The sequence below is a fragment of the Podarcis muralis genome, chromosome 1 (genome assembly GCF_964188315.1).
Source record: "Podarcis muralis chromosome 1, rPodMur119.hap1.1, whole genome shotgun sequence".
Taxonomy (NCBI): Eukaryota; Metazoa; Chordata; class Lepidosauria; order Squamata; family Lacertidae; genus Podarcis; species Podarcis muralis.
The window spans coordinates 77773068-77797124 of NC_135655.1; the positions used below are offsets into that span (position 1 = coordinate 77773068).

Sequence of the window (24057 nt, forward strand, 5' to 3'; positions counted from 1 at the left end):
GCTCAGTCCCAAGTCTATAGAAGATGCCTACATATTAACTGAATTCAAGGTTAGCTTAAAGTATGGAGGCAATAGAAGTAAAATATATAACCACATCAAATTTTATAAGCATGAGAAGAGAATTTTGTATTTCCACAAAGAATGCATTCCACTATTATTGATGCTCCCCCCCCATCTCTTTTACAACAACTCCTAATGTATGCAGGGAACAAAAATTGGATGTAAGCAACCATTTTGGAATGTTAATTTGTGAGCAGTCCCTCATTAAAGCATTCATGCATTACAAAAATTATGTATTTCTCTCAAATTTAGGGCTGCTTTAGAACTTCTGGTTTTAGAATGCAAAGTATGGAAGAATATAAAGTGTTCATAAGGATATGTTGGCATATGGTCTTTAATGACCAAGTCCAGCCAGTGTGGTGTAGTGGTTAAGAGCAGTAGTCTCATAATCTGGGGAACCGGGTTTGCGTCTCCGCTCCTCCACATGCAGCTGCTGGGTGACCTTGGGCCAGTCACACTTCTTTGAAGTCTCTCAGCCCCACTCACCTCACAGGGTGTCTGTTGTGGGGGAGGAAGGGAAAGGAGAATGTTAGCCGCTTTGAGACTCCTGAAGGGGAGTGAAAGGCAGGATATCAAATCCAAACTCTTCTTCTTCTTTGGAAAACCAGAAATGATGTGTGTTATGTTTGAGAGAAATGTGCCAGTGAAATTTGCTGAATCTTGGATTGTGAGGGCTAGTGCTTTGGATTTAATGTTAAGATAGGGTTGCCATATGTCCAGAATTTCCTGGACATATACGCAATTCTCCAGTTGGAAGCAGTGTCTGGGCGGAAATTGCTAAAATGTTTAGGAAAATCTGGACACATGGCAACCCATGTTGGCAGTGTTGTTTTTGGCGATCTTTCTTTCTTTCTTTCTTTCTTTCTTTCTTTCTTTCTTTCTTTGCAAATTTGCCCAAAAAGCTCAACAACTTGTCCAGATTATCACTGTTTGAAATATGGCAACCCTAGTTAAGCTTCAGTTAGGTTAAAGGGGACTGGTCCACACGGAGAAATATTTTGTCTTGGATTTTTTTTTAGCAGCTGTGCATAATAGTAGGCGAATTATCAGTGGTCTAGCTGGTGTTGCCATTGTATTTAAAAATAAGAGGAAGAATTCAACATCACATTATTTATAGTCATTCAGCCTGCCAGTCAGTAGAATTGTCCCCTCTCCTCCACGTGGATGCTGTTCTAGGGTGTTCTGCTGCCACCCCCATCCCTGAACCAATTGCAGGGAGCAGGTAGGCAGAGGGGGAGAAGCCTTGTTGAACAAACCAAAGTCTCTGTGTGGGCTTCCATTGACGGGGCTCATTAGTTGCAAATCTCGCTGTTCTGGACCTGACGCAAGTGTCTTCCTCCTTCTTTATTGCAACAAAATGCACAATTTTCTGTAGATGTTTTGCAGTAACCCCACCTTGCACGGGGGGGGGGGGGACCCCCAACCACATCAGAAACAGCACAAAGTGGAACACATTCATATGTGCATATGATAGACGAGTAGCCTTTTTTCCTGAGAGAAATTCGAACATTGTGAATGGGAGAACTGCACTACCAAAAGCAAATGCCTAACCGTGTAGGACTTAAGTAAAGGAAGGAGAACTGGAAAGAGGTGGAGCCTTGGTGCCTCCCTCGTGTGTTGAGAGGAGAGGGGACTCTGACAGAATATGCCTTTTCTTCTTTCCCTTTGGCACTGCAGGATGTCAGGATAACCTGTGTTTTGCCCCCCCCCCCGAATCACAGGAAGCCATGGACGATTGGCTGTGATTCCTGCATCGCAGGGGATTGGACTAGACAACCATTTTGTGCCCTTCCAACTCCACAGTTCTATGATTCTAAGTATCACAACATGCATTGCTTGGTGAAAATTATTGTGCTGTGGACCATGAGGGCTATTTCCAACAAAGTCACTGCACTCACAGTCTGCTTGCGCAATGGAAGTTCCTCTCCCTCTTCTTCCTCTGAGTGCCCCCTGAACCTCCTCCCACCCCGCTCTGGTGATTCCAGCATTTGCCACAGAGTATCCAGGGTTGCTCTAGTGCAGATTGGGGGGCTGAGGGCGGGGGGAGAGGAAGTCCCATTGCTGGAGGCACAATAACTTTCTTGGATACAATCCTGATTAATGAAATGTTTAACAACAACAACAACAATCCCCGTAGGAACAGCATTCTAGATCTTGATGTAGCATTGTGGTCAGTGCCCTCTAAATTCTCCTCCTTCTTTCTCCCTATCCCTGTGATTTTTGCTATAAGTTAGTTTTGTGGGGGCATATATATAATGCTGCAAATTTATTTTCTGTCTGCTAAAGGCAAGACATGTTCCCTTACTCCTGCTTCAGTTGTGTTAACTGGCATGCTCTCCACTGCATTATAGGAAGGAACCCTCCAACCCCTTTTTATATATAAAAAAGCACCTCTCTTTTCATTGCTTTAGGAACTGTTCCTGAATGTTCGGGACAAGTGCTTCAAAACTTTCATATTGACCTTGAATTTCTGGCAATGGGAAACTGCCCCAGTGGGCATTTAGAAGGTTGGCTGAAAGGATACAGAAATGAGTGGCTATTTATATGGCTAGCACCTTTCTGTTGTTGGGCCAGACATTCTTTTAAAGGCTTTCTGTCAGTGGGGTGAAGGGGGAGTGGGATGGGAGCAGGAAGTCTGGTTTTGCATAAGAATGTGGCTTTTTGGTTCAGTTTTGTGGATTATTTCTTTCCCAAGCTCTGCATCTTTTGTGGCTCTGTGCCTTATGCCATGTCCACACGTGCTTTCCTGCTATTATTAATTAACTCCTTGGTGGCCAAAGGCTGGCTGTAATCTGTTACTCAGAGGGGAAGAAATGACTGGGACGTCAAATTGAACTCACATTGATACAACCTGCGCAGGTCACTGTGGGCTTCCCTAAAGAATCAGAGCCTTTGAATAAGAATTAACAAGTGTGTGTGTGTGTGTGTGTGTGTGTGTGTGTGTGTGATGTATGTATGTATGTGTGTTAAGTTCAGCAGACCAGAAAGTTGGAATGGAGCTATTATGCGGGTGTCTTTTTTAATCCTTTGCCCTGCACATTTCCTCTGGTTTTAAATCTCCTCCTGAAGCTAATATTTGCCATATGAGAGAAAACAGCGTATGCTGTATCAAAGTGCAGTACAGAACTTGTGGGATATTTTCTGGTACAGAATTGAAATGCAGCTTTCATGTATTTCCATGGCAATTTTATGGGGAAGTATCTGACTAATGTGTTCCGTCAACACAAGGATTTGCGCTTGCACAACAGAATAGTCCCTCCTATCCTCTCCCTCCCTACACCCTCCTCAAATATACACTGGAGGATTGGGGTAACCCCCAAAACAGATTTCAGGGACATATGGCGGGAGCAACAGCGGAGCTTCATGCTTCGGCACCAGGTGGGGGGTGGAGAGCAGGCGGGGCAGGGCTGGCGCACGTCCTGGGGGCATGGTGTGTCACTTGCGGTGGCGTGGCGCCCAGGGCAGGCGGGGGGGGGGAAGCTGCAATGGCACCCCACCGGGATTGTGGGGGCGGGGGCAGTGCACTCCCCCCTCACATCCCTCTTCCTCTGCCAGTGGGTGGGAGTAGAGGCAAGAAAGTTCCACCTTGCAAACATAAATCTTTGTTTCATTATTGTATTTTAGGCAATCATACCTCAGCTGATTAAGTTGAGATATGCACTCACACTGCCTTTTATATCTTCTCTTCACCGTTTTTAAACCAAGGAGTCTCTAATAAACCACAGTTTTCCATTTCTTCTGATTTTTGGTTGCCATCTTTGGAACAAGTCAGGATAGTAAACTACAGTTTGAAGCTAGTTTAATACCCTGGCTTGTTCTGAAGCTGGTAACCATAGTTTTCTGATTTGAACAAAACAGGAAACTCTGATTAATTTCAGGTTTCTTGGTGATTGCAGCTTTAGCAAAAGGACTCTGTAAGAGCAGGAGGTTTGGGCATATCTTGGCATAATAAACTGAGATAGGAATGTCTGAACTGGGCTATTACACACTTCCTCAGAAGGGAAGCTGTGGGCATTTTAACTGGTTGTTAATGAGTTGTCATCTAACCAGTTTGCTTGTTTGGTTTGGGTTTTTCCACACAAAAATCCAAGAAGAATCAAAACTTGCATCAAGCTTGTAGTCGCTAGTGGAGAAAATGGAAACATGCAATATACCTCTTTTTATAATTAGAGGGACTTGTGCTGATAATTACTGAATATTTGGTTCATAAAGGGCCTGCCCATTTTTTTTAATGGTAAGACTGGATTCACTAAAAGACATGGAAGTTTTATATTAAACTCGGATATTTATAATCATATTTAAACCACTGTCAAGGTAGATAGTAATAAATAATTTTCCTTATTAAAGGAAGTGCTTGTAATAGTTGTATTAGCTGATGTTTCTTTATCTGACTGTAGGTGTTGAATATGCATATTTTCCCCATGTGCTAGTAAGGACAACAAGTTGTTAGTAAGGACAACAAGTTGTATTATTTTGAGGAAGGGTGTTTCACAGATCGTGATAGACCTTGGCATTTAATTCCCCTGTTAGATCTTGTAATAGTGGCATTTGCCATGCACTTTGCTTGAGTAAAATAAAACCACCTACAATGATCCTGTTAATTTCCTCCCTGTGCAAGTCTCTATGCTAATTGTTATTTATTAAATTTCTACACTGCCCTTTACCCAAAGATCACAGGGCGGTTCACAATATAAAAACACAAAAAAGCAAATCATGGTAACAAACATGATATCCTGCTCATAATATAGAACAATGTTCCCCACAATAATATGCAGAGGAAATTTGCCAGATAACTTAATCTGTTTCAGAAACTAACAGATCTATATGTGGCTCATCTATGCATGGCCTTTAAAAATCAGCTTGGTTCTAATAAAAGTTAGGATGTGTTCTGTATTCATTGGAGGTGCGATTTTCCAATGACAGTTTTTTCGAATTTGCTAATCTTTACTCCCCCACCCCCAAAGTCACTCCCAGTAGAATGGGGTCTGTAAAAAGTTAGCAGTGGAGGGAGAGAGGCAGAAGGGTTAGCGAGGCACCCACAAGAGAGCATTGTTCCAGTCTGATTAGTAGACAGACAAATGGGAAAGGAATAGCATGGCATTTTCTGGCATGGATTAGCAACAGCAACCAGCGCTGTCTACATTTGTTTAGGTTGGGTGAATAAATTGGAGCATTTGTTACTGTATTATAAATGTCTTGTCACTTGTCAAATGTGAAGTGGGCCAAGGGGAGAATGACAAACAGCTCTTGTTGAGCTGGTGAGATGGGCTGCTTTGCTGCTGTCAACTCTGATTGGAGTTAATTTTGTAAATAGAATGCAGCTGCCATTTTCAGAGCTGAAACATGAATTTTTAATAGTGGCACAAAGCGGCGATCTCTGAAAGTGCGACACCTACTTTGGATATTTTAAAATGTAAACCTAATGGATTAAAGGGACTGCTATCTCAGTTACAAACCATCCCTCTCTTGCTTCCTGCATGGCTTTTCATTAACTACAAAATGAGAAGCGCTCAGGGATGGAGGATAAATGGACCAACACTTGTGTTTTGTGGGTTTGTTTCTCCTTTCAAATTCAGTTACACTGAGCAGGTGTTCCTAAATGCAGCTCATTAAAATGTCTAGGCCTGTATGGATGTTAGTTTTGTCATATCGATTGACAAAAGATCTGTTACATTTTCGGGAATGGAAACAGAAAATGTTAAGACAATTTAGTAGCCCTGTGAGGAAGTGGTAGAAGGAAAAGGCTGGTTGCTTTAACAAAAATTGTAACTTCAGTCTGCTGAGTCTGAAGAGTTCAGGTTTCTTGCTTCCCTCTTTTAAGCATAAGGAATTCATGCATTTTTTTCCTTGCTAATTAAGTGGGTCATATGGTGTTACATAGACATTCTTTTCCCCGTTTTTTTCTGGCAAATAGTTGACGGATGTAGACTTAGACTTTTAAAAACAGTAAGAGTATATGCATTGCCTTAAATAATGCTTTGGATCCCCGTTTTGGCTCAGGAAGGAATTTTCCAGCACCAACCCAGATTAGCTGGTGAACTTAAGACTTTTAAGCATCTGGATGTGATATAAGCTATTTTATATGCAGTTAATTTTACCTTAAGACATGGGGTTTGGATTAGCTGACCTTCAGGTGTCTCAAAATCCATTGCCAGTGGGAAAATCTTAGCTAACTTGGAATGTGAACTCCCCCCCCCCCAAATGCTGCCTGTAATTGACTACATTTGTGATGTGAAATGATCACTAGTGCCATAGCTCTACGAACAGACATTTCCTTTGACTTAAATGAAAGGTGAAATTTTTGGAATATGTTAAATACCAAATCATGGTTAGGGGACCTATTAAGGCATTGTAAGTGGTGGTGTGGACAGACCAACAAATGGGGATATGTGAGTGAATTATTAGTGAGGGAGAAGTCAGAGACACAACGCTGTAGTTCTGGAAAATGATTGTATTTGAGATTTTTTTTTTTTATTCTTTGAAAGGTAAGTTAAATGACAATTTCTTTGAAATTCATTTGGAGAAAGTTGAATGCACTTAATTTCAGAAACACATTCATTTTCTGGTCTGTTTTATATTACATGGAAAACTTTGTTGGAGGCAGCATGAATCCAGCCTTTGCTGTCTTGGAGAACAGAGGTCAGAGCAACAGCAGCAAGGCCCAGCTGTCTGAGTTCAGGATGAGTCAGGCCCCAGATGAGTACTTCTTCCCGGGTTAAATTGAGCATTAGTGCCCCTGTGTCACCCTCTGTCTTTCTGCGTTTTGTATCCTGTGTTGAATGTACTCTGTGTTTCAGAAATGTGCTTCAGTTTGTATTTTGCATTGCTTTTTTTTTTTTTAAGCATATTAAAATTACTCAGCATTGGTATTCCTTCAAAGTCTGTGTGCAGCACAACAGGTTAGAAGTGAGTTGGGTGATAGTCCAGAAAGTGTAAATTTGAAGAAGAAAAGTGTCCTGGTTGCTCCCCACCCCAAATAAAATATTTCACAACCAGCGCTCTCTTTGCTGCCCGAACCACGTTGGAACACACAGTCCCTTTACACAACGAGCCTTAATTACTCTAAATTTCTTTTAGAATCTTGGTAAAACATATAAGATGTAGAAAACTCCATTTCCAGTGTCACCGTGCAAATTGGTATTGTCTGGTAGTGGCCACTAAATGACTTTTTGGAACAGTGTGTCCTACCTCTGTTTGTCTCCTCTGAACCAGAAGTTATTATGTCATTAATTAAAACAACAACAACACATGCAAGCCAACCCTTCAGGTTCTTAGCATTTTATAGGTTTTTAAACAACACCGGGGGAAACCTGGCTACCGTGTACTATCGGGTATTTGTGGCTCAGCATGTTGTCGGAAACTTCAGTTTGTGTACTCCAGCTGCTTTCCCTAGAGTTACCACCACAACAGCAGTTTGAGAGGGTTCTTGCGCTGTTTTAGTTTTTCTAGGGGAATGGTTGGTATATCTGGTTAGGCACTGTTGCTTTGAATCCAGCACTGTAGGTACGTAAGTGCTGTACGGATTGCGTATCACTTCCTATGGAAGCAGTCGCAGCCTAGACTCCCAACTGCATTGGACTCCAGTTGGGCATCTTGATGAGGAATAGGGTACGTGTGAGCATGTGTGTGTGTGTTGCTGTCAACATATATGTGCAGTGACAGTTGTGAAGATGTAAAAAGGAGCCCGGAGGGTGTTTCCATAAATAAGAAATTGGCACGAGGTGGCTTCTTTGAAAATGTGTGGGACTATCTTCATGGTGGGAAGGAAGCTGGAGAAATTGTGTAGAGGTGGGATGTGCGCGAGTACATGCATGTTTCTCTGCATTGGAAAGGGCCATTAGGCTGTATGTGCATACTCACCCCTCTTTTTTCCTTCTTTCAATGATTGCAGATTCCCTAAATATTAAGTCATTCATTGCATTTATATCTCACTTTTTCCTCCAAGAAGCTGGAGGAACCATGCGTGATTTTCTCCCTCCTCATGTAATCCCCACAACAACCCTGTGAGGTAGGGTAGGCTGAGATGCAGTGACTCGCCCAAGGTGACACTATACTTTTGTTAATGAAGCCTAGAATAGCATTAGCTTTTTTTGCTGCTGCATCACACTGTTGACTCATGTTAAGCTTGTGGTCCACCAAGACCCCTAGATCCTTTTCACATGTACTGCTAGTAAGCCAGGTGTCCCCCATCCTATATTTGTGCATCTGGTTCTTCCTGCATAGGTGCAGAACCTTACATTTGTCCCTATTGAGATTCATTTTGTTAGCTTGTGCCCAGTTCTGCAACATGTTAAGGTCATTTTGAATTCTGTTTCTGTCTTCTGTGGCATTAGCTACCCCTCCCAGTTTGGTGTCACCTGCAGATCTGCTGAGCATCCCCTCAATTCCTTCGTCCAAGTCATTTATAAATATGTTAAACAACAACGGGCCCAGGACAGAACCCTTCAGCATCCCACTTGTCACTTTTTCCCAGGATGATGAGGAACCATTAATGTGTACTCTCTGGGTCCGGTCAGTCAACCAGCTACAAATCCACCTAACAGTTATTTCATTCAAACCACATTTTACCAGCTTCCTCACAAAAAAATCATGGGGGACTTTGTCAAAAGCCTGACTGAAATCAAGATACACTATGTCCACAGCATTTCCCTGATCCCCCAAGTTTGTAATTCCATCAAAAAAAGAAATCAGATTGGTCTGGCATGACTTATTTCTGAGAAACTTATGCTGGGTCTTAGGAATCATAGCATCCTTTTCTAAATGCTCACAGACTGACTGTTGAATTATCTGTTCTAGGACCTTCCCTGGTGTCAATATCAAGCTCACCAGTCGGTAGTTACCTCATCCAGAAGCTTAATAAAAAGGCATGGGGGGAGGGAGTTAAGTGGAAAAGGCATGGCAGATGTGCCATGAGGTGGAGCAGACAGGGCAGGTAGGGGCAGAATTCTTCTACCTGCAGCACCAGTACAAGGTGCTGTTAGGTAAAGGTAAAGGGACCCCTGACCATTCGGTCCAGTCGCGGATAACTCTGGGGTTGCGGCGCTCACCTCGCTTTACTGGCTGAGGGAGCCGGCGTACAGCTTCTGGGTCACGTGGCCAGCATGACTAAGCCCCTTCTGGCGAGCCAAAGCAGCGCACGGAAATGCCGTTTACCTTCCCACCTATTTATCTACTTGCACTTTAACGTGCTTTTGGACTGGTAGGTTGGCAGGAGCAACGGGAGCTCACCCCGTTGCAGGAATTCGAACCACCGACCTTCTGATCGGCAAGCCCTAGACTCTGTGGTTTAGACCATAGCGCCACCTGTGTTGTGCTGTTACTTGCCTTTAATTCCCTAAACTGCTTGGGGGCCCAATTAACAGGTCTCCTCCACCTAACCCACAAAGTCAGTGCAGTAAGATATCGTGGTAGATGGTATCAAATGCTGGCAGGAGGTAAAGGAAAGATGAGAAGGTTGCACACCCCATGTGTCTTTCTCTACAGAGGTCGTCCATCCCGGCAACCAAGGTGGTTTTGGTGCCCTACGCAGGCTTGAATCCAAACCAAAATGGGCCCAGATAATCAGTTTCATCCAAAGGGGCTTTGCAAAAGCTCTGAGCTGTTCCATTCCTGTCTGCACATTGATGTCTGTATATATTAACATGTGGTTTACCCTTTCTAGTTCTTCAGTTGAGCCAGTCTGGCAATGATGATTCTGTTTACTCTTATCCATTAAATTAAGCACCACCTGTCTGGTCCACTGTGAATGTAAACAGATATCCATACATTCTTGCATTTAGTTCTTGCTTTTGAATAAATATTCCCTCCATACTATTTCTTGCAAGGGGTGTGTGTGTGTTTGCACGCTTCACAGATTCTTTGAAGCTTCAGCATGAGGCATGTCATTATATAACTTGTTTTATAGAGAGGCTATTTTTCAGTTTTCCATTAGGCCTTTCAGGGCAGTTTTGTTTCCCATTCTGAGGCCTTGATGTCTCTCTGTCATGGCAACAGTGGTGCCTGTTGTCAGTTTGGTTGAGCCACCTGGACTTTTCTCAAAGTTATGAGATTATACATAACTTTGCGGAGCTTAGGTGGCAATGCCACAGTCAGCTGCCATACCCTGCGGGGGGATATTTCAGGCGCTGCACACAGCCATGGCTCCCGCCAGCCCACAAGCTGTAAAAGGGACTTGGCAGCCTGCATCTGGTATGTGTGCTATAAATTACCCATCCCTGCACTGCATTATTCAGAGTGCTGTATACATTTCTTAGCCCAGTAATTAGGCCTGTATTATTTGCTGTGTCTCCTTAGCTTAGAATCCATCAGAGGCTACTGAGGCGGGATACAAATGACCATGCAGGGAAGGAGATTCCAGTTTTGTGCTTCCCATTCCCTGCCACACAGGCCATTTCTACTTCCCCACCCTCCATTTCCTTGCCCTTGAACAGCCCACTTTTTTTGGCTGTACAGTTACAAAAGCATGGATGATTATGAGGTGTGAGTCTGGAGAAAAGTGCTGCAACCTCCTAACTCGCTAGAGTTCGGAAAAAAGGCATTCCTGAGCACTGCTGCAACCCAAAAATCCAGGTTGATCAGCAGATCCAGGAACATCCCAAGGCTGCAAGCCTGCGAAGACCTTGGTGTCTGAATCCTCTCTGTGCCTGGCACCCCAGTTTTGTCCAAATCACAGAGTAAAAAGCAGTTGAAAGATGTGGAATGTATTACAAATCCAGGTGTTATTTTTGTAAAAGGTTTCTGTTTTCTTCAACTTATATTCCACTAACTGTCTAGATAGTTCACATGTTTCTGCAGAGGAAAATAAAACTACAACATAATTGTGTTGTAATATGTACAAAATCTTAAGAGTACAAACAGGTGGGGATAATCCTACACACTTTCAGAAATTTTCATAGGCAAGGTATGGGTCTGTGCTAAGCATACAAAACCCCCAAGGTCTGCCCCCCAATTAATAATAATAATAATAATAATAATAATAATAATAATAATAATATACCACTCTATACCTCAAGGTCTCAGGGCGGTTCACATAAAAAGGTCATAATATATAAAATAACAATAAAAGCAATAACCCAATAATACCCACCTTCCAAAGAGCCTCATTTCAAAAGGGCATGGGATGTTGATCAGGTCAACCAAAGGCCTGGTTAAAAAGGAACATTTTTGCCGGGCGCCTAAAGGTGTATAATGAAGGCAGCAGGCGAACTTCCCTGGGGAGAGCATTCCACAGATGGGGAGCCACTGCAGAGAAGGCCTGTTCTCATGTTGCCACCCTCCGGACCTCTCTCTGAAGGATGAGGCTAGCACATGGATGCCAGCTTCAGACAACTAGGAATAGAGTGTCCTGGCCACATGGAGAAAGTAGTGGCTGTTTGTCCATTTCCTGCTTCCCTTGTGCTACTTGCTGTCTAGCACTGTCTCTCTCCTTCCTGCCCCAGAGCCAAGGGCACAGGGTATTGCAGAGAGGTATCCTCAAAATGGTGCCTTCCTCTGTGGCTTAGAGCAGCATCTGCCCAAGCGAGAAAACAGCTCACTTGGAGGGATTTCTATTTCCAGGCAGATGGGTTATGTTTGATGGAAGGTAGAGGCAAGGATGGATTTAGAGCAGCACAACCGGTTCTACTGCACTGAGCCCAGGGGGCGCCACAGGGCGCCACAACTGTGACATAGTAAATTGAGTAGAACAGAAGATAAGAGGGGAGGAATTTTGGCCTTGCACAAGGTGCTGCTGAAATTTGAAAGTCCAGTGTCCACCTTTGGTGGAGGAGATATAATGGTGGCAAGAGGTGCAGTGGAAACTAGACAAACGAGTAGATGATTTTCTGTATTACAAATGTTGAACAAAATATTTTTAAAGTACCCAAAGGGTAATATTTTAACATTGAAAAAAGGAAGACAACCCAGTTATGTCTCAAATGTCATTTTATTCCATTGCAAAAGTAAAAACATACTGAATTTTCATATAAACGTTTAAAAAAAAAAAAGGTTCATAAGAGTAGGATATGATTTCATTTGCTAGCATATTTGCTACGGGAAAACGTCTAGACATCATATCCCACAAAACTTGTCAACTCAGCCAATAGCTGTTTCCTAGAGGCATAGTATTGTATGTAGCATCTATACTAAGCACACCTATCCAACAAATGACCTCAGCAGAAGTCTTAAAGTTCTCTTAGCATAAGGGGCATTTTGTATTTTGGGTTTATTTCGTTTGCTACAAGTATTTTCAACTATATAGAGAACTATATTTTTAAAAATGAGAAGAGTGGCTTCATAAAGTTATGTTTGGGGAATGTATTAGGAGTATCAGAATTTTCTGTTGCCCACATCAGAGAAGGAATCTCCCAAGTGTTGCTCCTTCATCACCACCTTCTTGCATTTCTCAGTGTTGTGCTTTGGCTTTGCTTCCCGTTTACTAGTATAGGAATGGTGAAGATGAGTGTTAGTGTTCAGACACTACAGTCTCATCTCATCATCAGTTGAGGAGATGAGCAGCCCAGGTTCACTATTATGCCACATAGTGCCAGAACAAAATTTGACCACACTTATCAGTCTTCATTTTCCATAACTTCTACAGCATTGCTTTCTAAATAGTAAATGAAACTTAAATAATGGAAATTGCTGGTTATTTATTGGTTATTCTCTTCCTTTTTCCAGGCGCTGAAGAAGTGCTTTTGCTTGCCAGAAGAACAGATTTACGAAGAATTTCCTTGGACATGCCAGATTTCACCGACATCATTTTGCAAATAGATAATATCAGGCATGCTATTGCGATAGACTATGATCCTGTGGAGGGTTATATATACTGGACTGATGATGATGTCAGAGCCATTCGTCGGGCTTTTCTCGATGGGTCAGGAGCCCAAACCCTTGTGACGACAGAAGTAAATCACCCTGATGGTATAGCTGTAGACTGGGTGGCTAGAAACTTGTACTGGACCGACACTGGTACCGATCGCATTGAAGTTACGCGGCTGAATGGGACATCGAGGAAGATCATTATATCGGAAAACCTAGATGAACCTAGAGCAATAGTGCTTAATCCTGTGATGGGGTGAGTGTTGCATATCTTTGGTCATTGATACAAAATGAAGAGATGGCTCTGCTTTTGTTTTCTAGGCTTGTGAAAGAAGGTATTTAAATGTTGTATATTCTGAGAGTGCATACATACGCTTCATTACTATCTATTTAGGATAGCCAAGCATCAAATCCTGTATTGTAGTGAGGGCCTTCATGATTTCTTGAGTGGGATGTTGTATCTCCTCCTTTATTTAAAATGACAATTTATGAATCTTGTGAGCTCTGGGGATACACTGACTGCTAATTACAGATTCTACTACTAATTAAAGTTTCTCAGCAAATGTCACAACTTGAAATTGCAGTAGTATATTTTCATCAAATATTTGTGTGTAAGGAGGAGGCATGTGTAAAACAGCATATTATTATTATTTGTTCCCAACAGCTATATGTATTGGACAGACTGGGGTGAAAATCCGAAGATTGAGTCTGCTTATTTAGATGGTTCTGAGAGGAAAGTTCTGGTGAATACATCATTAGGGTGGCCTAATGGTTTGGCATTGGATCTTGAAGAAAATAAACTTTACTGGGGAGATGCGAAGACTGACAAAATTGAGGTAAATTAGAAAAATTATATTTTTTCAGACAGCTTTGATAAGAACTAACTCTCTTGAGCTACTATGAGTATTACTCATATTGTAACATTGGCTCATCTTTGTTTTCATGGAAATGATCTATTTTTACCACAAATGGTTTCTGAACTGGTTGAAATTCCAAGCGCTACAGAGTTCTCTAAACGGGAGTTAAGGTGTGGATGCAATAGAGATCTGTGACTGTATCGTTGCAACTGAATTAATTTTAATAGACCCTGACCCAGGAATCAGAAGAGTAATTGGAACTAAACTGTTATTGTAAAACTAACTTAACGGAGTCTTTGGCTCATTCTTGAATGCGCCGAAACTTGGAGAAAGGTTTTTTAAGCAAGTGTTGTTCTGTTTGAGACATTTCAGCAGAGTTGTCTTGTTCTGCACATGTAGTTCGTTTAGCTGTCCTCATACAGATGGATGGAAGGATTTTGTGTAACTTCAAGACTTGCTAACTTTATGCAATAGGATGTAAATAAGTTCAGTAAAATATGTCTTCTGATACATAGCCGCAAAGCCAGCTGTAGGAATGCTTGAACATCTCTATATGGTGTTAGAGGACTTTCCTCTCTGTCAAAACACCTAATACTAAATGCCTTTTAGGAGAGTGTAAAGGAAAAACAGATTAGGACATTAAGGGAATAACTTAACAGCAGGAAAAAGTGTGCTAATGTTTCTATTTACATGCTTATGAGGCAAGGTCTGATAGTTCCAAAATTCTGGTTTCTCACTCATGAGTTTTGGCTTTATTTGTTTTGAGTTAGAGGTTTGAAGGTGAGAAACAGTTAGTCGCTCACATACTTTGCTCTACTAGTCTGCTTCCTAAATGAGGCACATCACGTTTCTTTTTGTAAGTGGGTTTTTTGAGTTTAAAAGATGATGAGAGAATGAGATTTGAGCGCCTCATTGATATGAAGCTGCTTTAAGCTGTGTCAAATCAGTGGCCTGTGTAGTCCAGAACTGTCTCTTCTTCATCGAAATGCATGTGCCCTTCCATTGAGATATGCTTCTCCCCGAGGGTATTGGCCCCAATTTCTCAAATCTTTAGACCCAGCACAATGATGATAAAGCACCTACTTTTGGTGCTGTGTAAATAAAGCATACTATTTATACTATTTATTCACTGGATATTGGAACTTGTAAAGAGGTGTCCTTGTTAATCTGTTTCTTATTCATAGGACTCCTTCTCCTGGAATAGAGTAAAGAGATGATTGTAGTTTCTCATATTTGAATTTAAATGCTCCCAATATTCAGAGTACTACAGGGTACAGATTCCAATAAATCTTTGGTCAAGGACCTTCCACAAAACAGCTCCTGGGCCTTCAGGTGTGTGGGGGGGTGGGGAGTTATAATAAGTTTTTTTGGGGGGAGGGGGAGCGTTGCCCAGTTTAATCTATAGACAAGGGTGCTCAGTTGGTAGTTTTGTTCATTCCATTGCATATCATGATGCTTCTCTAACACAATGTTACTTTCAGAAAATAAAACTCTTTTTACCTACCCAGTTCCTTGAGGTGGAAGGCCCACCCCCCCACCCCCGCTCTTAAAGCAGCTAAACATTGCTGTGCACGTTAGGAGTGAGTGTGCTCCTTATTTATGTGTGTTAAACCTTCACATGGCAAAAACAGCAGTTACTCTTTCTTGGCAGAGACCTTCCCATCTGCAGCATTCAGCTGTAAATACAAAGGACTCAGTCACTTCACAAGCAGTTTATATCCTGAAGAAACCATTTGGCAAGGCCTGTCAAACTTTGCGTGACAACAGCCTTTGGGGCTTTCACTGCAAATTTGGCACCCTGTGGTAGCATTGTTCCCAGCTTTTAAAACTTTTTGCTAAGTTAGTTTGGCAGCATGTGCAAAAGGGTAAGGAGTGGGGGGGGGGGGAGTGAAGAAAGATGAGAAATACAGCAGATTTCACATAGTTTATGTGGAAATAATGTATCTTAGCTCTACAGAATCGGCTGCTGCAGAGTTAAGGAACATAAAAGAATTGAAAGCAAATTTAGGACTTCATTGGGGGAAAAGTTAACTTTCCTTGAACGAACAGTAGATTAATACGGATTACAAGGTTCCAGCAGAGAGTGAAGCAAAGAGCCACTGGCATCCACGTGTGGAAGTTCCTAATTCTCTTTAAAAACCAATTTTGTGGTTTGGTATTAACTCTTCAGGATTTGCTTAATGACCCTGAGGCATAATTACATAATTACAAAAATCTGAACTATTTCCCTATTTTTAGACATGTTTCTAATTTAAATATTTTCGAAGCTATAGTTAGGGATGAAATGCAACACAGGGAATTATTAAATGTGGGGTTGCATCTCTCTCCACTGCCCCATTTATCATTTTAAAGGTTTTGCAGTTACTTTCTCCTGGAGGAGTCAGACTTTATGCCTAGACATTCTGAAGCATTGTGTTATGCTGAGAAGTCTCTCTGAAGCGTGACACCCGGGTCATTAGTGTCAGACCGCTGTTCTGTCCCCTCCATCTACCGACCCACCAAAGTCCACTTGGTAAATCTTATTAACCCAATTCATCCTGGCTTTGCTCTCTGGTCTCAGATTATAAAGTGTGAAAATATTTCTGTAAACTAAGGATAGATAATGCCTAGCCTGTACTTCTGTGATCAGAAAAGGCTTTCAGAGTGTTGATCTTTCTAGAAAACAATCTTCCCCCCAAGATATTTCTACCGTATGATATGTGATATTTGAAATAATGACCTCAATCTAGGTCAGTGCAAGAAACGTTTCCCCCCCATAAAAGGTAGCAGAAACTTTCCTCTTGTTTACTGATTGTTGTCTTTTCATCCCTAAATGAATGTAGATTAATCCAGAATTTTTGAATTCATCCTAGCATGTATTCATTAAAATGTAATTATATTCTTGTTTTGTACCTAATGTGTTGTAGAAGTGCTAATGATAAAAAAAACTGGTAAAAAAAGAAAGGAAAGACAATCAAAATCTGATTCAGAATATTAGTTGCAGGGCAAATTAGCACAGCTCTTATCCCTCCCCCTTTCAGTACCCAAATTTGCCTTGCCACAATGCAAAACACAGGGGACCACAGTATTAGCAAGAAGAGTGAATGTGAGTAGGGATTCCTTTGTCTTGAAATTCTAATGTGATCTTTTTCATTTGCCGAAACTTTTCTATTTTTGCTTTGGAAGAAATCACTTTAGTTCTCGCAATACTATTCATAGTTAGTCAAGCTTTTTAAAAGTTAAAGAAAAGTTGCAGAGTTGTGCTTGAAATTAATTGTGCTTTCTTAATTCGATGCCAAAATGAACTTTTATTTCAAAAAATGGGACAGGGAGGAGGAAACCATTGGGAGCTCTGAATAGGAGGAATCTGACCTTTGACCACTGAGAAGGCTGTGTCAGAAGTAAAGCAACTGCCTTCCCACAGTTGAAGGAGAAATAGGCATTGATCACCATGAGCCCTACCAAGTTGACTGACCCCGAGGAAACAACTAAAGGGCCACTGTCGACTGCAACAGTATAGCTACACACAAATCTGAAACTTGGATAACAACTAATAGTTTACTTCCGGTGGGTGAAAGAGAATGCTAACTTTCAACCACTTCCTATACAATTTGCCCATGCCTTATTCTCCTAAAGAAGAAACCCAAGGCATGGTCATTACAGTACTTGGCTCCAAACATCACTTTTGCGTGCAGAAGCTCTGACCATTTTATTTATTTCTGTACATTTTATTTTGTTTCCTTTTACTTTTACACCATCTTCTCCAGTCCAAAAGAACTCCCTCAAGATTATTCACAACATAAACTTGCATGGGATGCTTGTCTCCAATGCTCTCCTTTCAGCTGTGGCTCCTATGCCATATCATGTGCTTCTCTGGAGGATCTCCTGATCCTCTAGATTTTGATCATAAGTACCATTGGCCTGGGCAACCAATAGCAACAAGCAGCAGCAAACATCTGCTGCCCTGCCCACCATTAAGACAATGGCTTGGATCCTAATGTGAGTTGTTAAGGAAGTTCACAGATTTCCTTTCTCTTGCTCTCCCCTGCACCCCATCCCACATTGTCAGGAGTTGTCCTCACAACCCCGATAAGGCTTTTTTATGGCCACAGGTGGCTGCAGTGGAAGCAAGGAGATGAAAAACTTTCCTTCTGTGATTTTCATTAACTTTGGATCCAAAGCAATAGCATTTGAAGCAACAAGTAATGTCTGCCCTGCATTGTAACTGGGGTGGTGGCAGCACATCAGTGGTGATACAGCTTTTAGTCTTAGCAGAAGTAGCAATGAGAGTGGCTCAGGACCAGTCTGGAACAGACTCTAGCTGCTCTTTGCTGATAACTAAACTGAACAGGAGAAGTCTTATCGGTTTATAGGTCAATTCATACCGTCCTAACATGAATCATACTCTTCCCCCCCCCAAAGTGCTGCACTCTCAGTACAGTGGGAATTAGTTCAAATGGTATCCAAAAGAATGTAATTTTGCATGCGGCCATAGAATTACTTGTCATTCATTTCTGCCCTGTGATCAGTTGCAGGGAAACTTCTGCATTGTACCGGTGTAAGATTCCTGTGATGCTTTTTCAACTTTATTTCCATTATAGTTTATCAACACATACAGAACATGCCAAGCTATAACTGCTTTTCTTTTCAGAAGTTTGCAGGATAGAGTTGGCTTATACAAGAGTCTGTCTGTCTGTCTGTCTGTCTGTCTGTCTGTCTGTCTCTCTCTCTCTCTCTCTCTCTCTCTCTCTCTCTCTCACACACACACACACACACACACACAGCCCCCCCCCAAAAAAATATTGAGTTAAGGTGTCATGCTCTTTCCTATGGCCAAATATGTAATAGAAATTGAATGTCCACTTATTCCAAGTTGTACATGGTTTTGAACTCTGTTTTCTATGAACCTGTGGAGGGAAAAGCCTGCTAAACAACATGCTGAAAATAGTCTTAGCTGACCAGAATCCCTCTGCATTCCCCCTTAATAGAAATGCTCAGCCATATTCCATCTATCTGGTATCTGCAGTGGTGGGAAGATATTTTTTAAAAAAAAAAATGCCTTTCTTCAGCTTTTTTATATAAGTGTTTAGTGCCTTGATGAGACAGCAGTCACTCAAAAAGGGAAGACTTTCCTCACCGCTTTGACTCGAGTCATCCTGTGGGAAAGGAAGCTAACTTATTCTAAACTGTAGGTGACCCTTGCCTTTTTTTGTGAGCAATGAAGACATAATGGGGGCCCAGCGAAGGTTTAGCGGAACCCCCACAGCCATCTGCGCACTTCATTGGCAGAAGTGCCTTTCACTTGAACTTGCATTTGACAAGTGTGTTCTGTCTTTCTCATTCAGAAGGGCCCTTCAAAGCCAGCTAATTGAAATGCTTGCACCCCTCTGTTCCTTTTCCTTGTGTCACCCCCCTCTCCCCCCCCCCAATTTGCTTAAATTGCAGGGCACTAGTATTCATGGTTAATGAGCAAAAAAAGCCCATGCAGTTCTAGAGCTACATTTCTTTTAAAAAGCAAAACTGTATAGGAAAGTTTCTGAGTTCTGTCCCCCCCCCCAACCCCTCATACCAGCGTCTGAGAATCTAGTTTAGTCTAATAAAGAAGCTGAACGCACACACCCCCTTCCCAAGTTTCTGTTGCACACTTGTTAAAAATTCTTTTTTGTCTTCCTAGCCCTGGACTTTATGAAATGAAACACAAATCAGGCCCCTGGAATAAAAGGTTGCATGTATGCCTTGTGGCATTTGGAATGAAACTATTCACTGCCTGAATGACTATAAATAGAAAGCCAGGAGCTGTCTATTTCTCAACTTGGGGCTCCCTGTAAAGGAGCACCCTTCCCAGTAAGAGGTGACTTTTGAAAGAAAACTTTGTTCTTTCCTTGTGGGAATTGAATTGCTCAGGAATTCTTCTCCGTGCACTTCTGGTTAGAAGGCATTAATCTCCAATTTATTTTTAACAACAGCATTCTCTGTGTAATAAATGTGTATTCTTGGACCTGTAGCCAGATATGCCATCTCATCTGTGGAGTTCCATGTAAAATTCTGAATACAGAACAAACAGTTCTCTTTGCATTTTGCTGCTGAAAGCTTTCTATTGGCTCTCTTCCAGCTGTCGGCTCCTTTTTATCTTGTATTCTTTTTTTAGTAAGAAGGCTAAATTAGTGGTGCACAGGTTTTTTTCCCCAGGTTTTGAGAGACAGAACAAGAATCGTGATTGATTTTTATTATTATTATTATAAAAGATTTTATTCTCCCGATGGACCTCTGAAGTTGCCGACATAAGAACTCCAATAGCTTACTGTTGCAGTTCTTCAGGCAATTTGTTTGGTTGATTTGGCCGATATGAATGCTCAGAAATCCCCTGTGTTGTGCACTTATGCAAATGCAGTTTCAGAGTACTTTCTCCTCCCCTTTTAGGTTTTTCTAAAGAAACCAGGAGATGCCGGGAGGGGAGTTGCTCATTGACTGGTATAGTTCTACTGGCTTTGATGGGGCTACAAGCGTGAAAGTGGTGAAAGTGGTCAATAAATCATCCGCCTGAGCAGGCAATTTTAAAAACTGTCTTACACCACAATTGTTTGAGTTGTGAGAAGGGGAATTCACACCTAAGTTGGAAGCATTCTGCAAAATTAACATATGAAATTTAAATCACCTCCCTGTTAAGTCATTTTGTTTTAGCTTCTAGGTATCTTTTCATTTCTTTCTGTGATTGTATATGCAAATTACCGAGGATAGATTTGCACCCCGGTCTTGGTTTTTAGTTAAGAGGCATTTCTTATTAGGAAAGCTTACAGCATTAACCTATTGAAAACTACCTATTATATTTAAACTTCAGCCTTATTTTTGAATAAAAAGCAATAGGAAACAATTATTTGAGGCCTGTCTTAATTTTGTATACTGAATTAATCTAGAACTGGGAAATGGCCATACTTCAGCTTGCATGAGGAAATGACGGAAAATAGTTAAACTTAAAGATGATTGATTACTCATGTGGCTGAACCATAAGAGACCTCTAGGTGGCTTAAGTTGTTTTTAACACACACACCCCAGTTGAACATTGGCATAGGCAAACAATATAATGCGCCATGTCTTTCCACTTAATATTGGTTGCCTCTTGGCTTTTATGATTGCAGTCGTTCGTATGTCTGCATGCTGATTTCAGTGTAATGCTCCATATGTTTTGCTTGTCACCTTTTATTGTAAGACTTCCTTCACCTAAGGTGGCCCCCTGCTGCCCTTTTGCATGGCAGCTCCTATAGGTAGCCCTGCTGCCTTTTCCCTTTCTAACTTTCCCTTGGGAGCCTGTTGAGAACTATTGAAGACGTTGAATCCATTGTCAGTTTTCATCTTGCTTTGTCTCTGCGGACTTTGCTCATCATTTACTACAATTTTACGAGGGTTTTTTTGAATATGTCGTCTATCATCCATTCATAGATGTAAATTTTCCATTCAGTTGTTCATTCTGTTTACAGTGGCTAGATTCCCCGCCCCCATAATGGCCATTTGCCTTTTTAAATCTCTTCTGGAGATGTTTAATTTCCTTATAATACAACATCATAACATGGTTGCTTAAATGTTGATTGAGGTCCTACATATAACTAGAAAATTTTCTATCGCTGAAATTTCTGAACTTTTAAAATATGCTACCATTGATTGGTTCTTTTCTAATGCTAGTGCCTGCAAAAATATATATTAAATGTATAAAACTGGATTAAGCATGTTTAGGTACTGACAAATAGTTTCAGCATGTTAGAGGATTATACAGCTGTGATGCTGCTTGAATTTTGAACTGACCTTGTTGACTGGACTTGTTTCCTAATTGCATCAAATTGTAATATTTTAGAGGATGACGGACTATGAGTTTAGCTGCAATGATACACACATCCTTGTGTATCCTTGAAAATCAATGGGATTTAATCTGACTAAATGCATGCAAGATTACAGCCAGTGTCACGACTGCTACTGTTAGAATAGTTCCCATTACCAGGTCCTCTAGTAATTGTCTGTCACTTGGTGAAAACCAAAGATGGAGATTTACAAAGGAAGTCTAGCTGCATAAGAACTGGCATGCAAATTTTCTTACCCCAACTCCGCCTAAGTACTCATTATTTCATTTCAGCACTAATCGCTATCTTTGGATCTAATTCTCACTGCTTTGTTCACTTGTTCAGCCTTCCAGTATATTGCTGTTTAGGACTATGACTTGCATTTGAAGTTCAAGCATTTAATTGCTATTGTGAAGTCATTATGAAAGATTTCCTTGTGCTAACATCCAAATTTCCATGCTGAATTCTTAACACTCATAAATATATTAGTGAAATGCTGTAAGATAAAAGTATATTGCATGTGTTTTAATCTCTTCCAAAAGTGTTATAGCCCCTATGCTATTGATACCACTTTAAAACAAAATGATGTTGTCACCTACTATGGCCAACTAAAGACTCCTCTTAAAAAAAAAAATCCTGCTATTGCTCAATATATTCTCCTTTCAGTGTGAGACTTTTTATTACTTGGTGCCATGTGCAACCTAATTGCTTTCCATATTGCCGTATTGGAGAAAGATTCTCAGCTAACTACTGTAAATGTGAACATGCATCAGACTGATGGTGGGAAAAACCTCTGCCTGAGACCCTGGAAAGCTACTGTCAGCCAGAGTAGACTGCGCTGGGCAAGAACATCAAATAGCCTGGCCTGGCTAAGGCAGCTTTCCCCCTCTTTGGGCCTCAGGCTGAATGGAGGCAAGCAGCTTGCCACTTACTCCCCTTTCAGCCTAGCTGCCAGGCGCCAGATGTGTGCATGTCCCTGTGTGCCGCTCTCCGCTGCCAGCATTTTGCTAGCAGCAGGAGGGCATGTGCACATGTGGCACCATCCTCTTTGCTTGCTTGCTCCAAACCAAACGGGATTGGCTGGTGGTGGTAGCAAGAAGTTCCTCTTCTCGATTCCTGCTTGGCTTTATGCCCAGCTGTTAAAAGTTCAGGATCCTTTTCCTTATTTCTGTCTGTTCACCCGAGCGGCTGCTGCTGGTAAATAACACTGCTCAGTATGGTGCTGCCTCTGCCGTTGCCATCTATTACCTTAATCTTTTAAGAGACACATTTCCCCCCCAGGCTTTTGTTAAAGCTAAGCCCTGTCTTCTGTATGTTATAATTAATTATTTGTATTGATGTTCTGTATATTGATGTAACCTTTGTGTTTTTAATTTTGCTGCATACCACTTAGAGATAAATAAATGGATGATGCTACTACTACTACTACTACTACTACTAATAATAATAATAATAATAATAATAATATAACATCCTGTCCCTACAGGGTTTTAAATTATTTTCCTTAATATCTGAGGGCTGTCCTTTGTATGTAGGAAATCCGTCCTAGGCTCTCCTTTCCCATTATTCCTGCCTGGCATGTTTGCATGTTTGAAAATAGCAAGGTAGGTACCATGTTTGAAAATAGCAAGGATGACAGAGACCTTTGCTTCAAGGCGATAAAGGGTTTGGAAACCAAGCCTTATGGAGGGAGTTGGGTGTGTTTAACCTTGGAAAGAGGAGATTAAGAGGAGATATGATAGCTGTCTTCAAATATCTAAAGGGCCGTCACATGGAAGATGGAGCACGTTTGTTTTCTAGGACCCAAACCAATGGATTCAAGTTATAAGAAGGTAAATTCCAACTAAACAGGAAGAATTTCTGGTGGTAAGAGCTGTTCCACAGTGGAACACACTCCCTCAGGAGGTGGTAGACTCTCCTTTATTGGGCGTTGTTAAGCAGATGGCTATCTATCTGTCTTGGATGCTTTAGTTGAGATTTGTGCATGGCCGGGGGTTGGACTAGATGACTCCCAGGGTTCCTTCCAGCTCTATGATTCTTCCGTGTCCTCTTCCATTCTCAGTGGATGTACAAATTGCTTTCCTCCAAGGGGCAAATACAAATAGTAAGGAGGCAGGCTTTCGGTTGCTAATAGACACCTCCAGAATTTGCTTTCTGATAAAATGTATAGGCCTGAAAGTCCTCCAAAAGCAGAAGAAAAAGCTTGCCATTTTAGAGATTAGGGATATAGGTGTGCATGCATTAGCTGTATGACTTTTGCATGCTGTCAGTCTGTCCTATATTTAGACCTGCTGCTGCCTGCCCTGAATGTATACTGGAACAGGATTGAGCAATTCTGTGAATATAAAGAACAGAAGACTTGTGTAGAATTCAATAATAACTACTTGTATATTTGGCCAGTCAGTTCCATTTAATTTCTCTCTGTAGCTCAGAGCTAGAGCCCCTGATGGGCATGTGGAAGGTCCAGGTTTGGTCCCTGTTATCTCCTGGTGGCGCTGGGAGAGATTTCTGCCTGAAACCCTGGCAGGTTGATG

The 24057-nt window shown here is 41.5% G+C and overlaps 1 protein-coding gene across 1 annotated transcript in view; it reads left to right on the plus strand.

The window, feature by feature from the left end:
* LRP5 (LDL receptor related protein 5) overlaps positions 1–24057 on the plus strand; it is a 118233-nt gene that overhangs the window by 52019 nt on the left and 42157 nt on the right. The window contains exons 6-7 of the mRNA XM_028735812.2: positions 12718–13114; positions 13523–13694. Coding sequence (XP_028591645.2) covers positions 12718–13114; positions 13523–13694 — 569 coding nt within the window. The remainder of the gene's footprint in view (positions 1–12717; positions 13115–13522; positions 13695–24057) is intronic.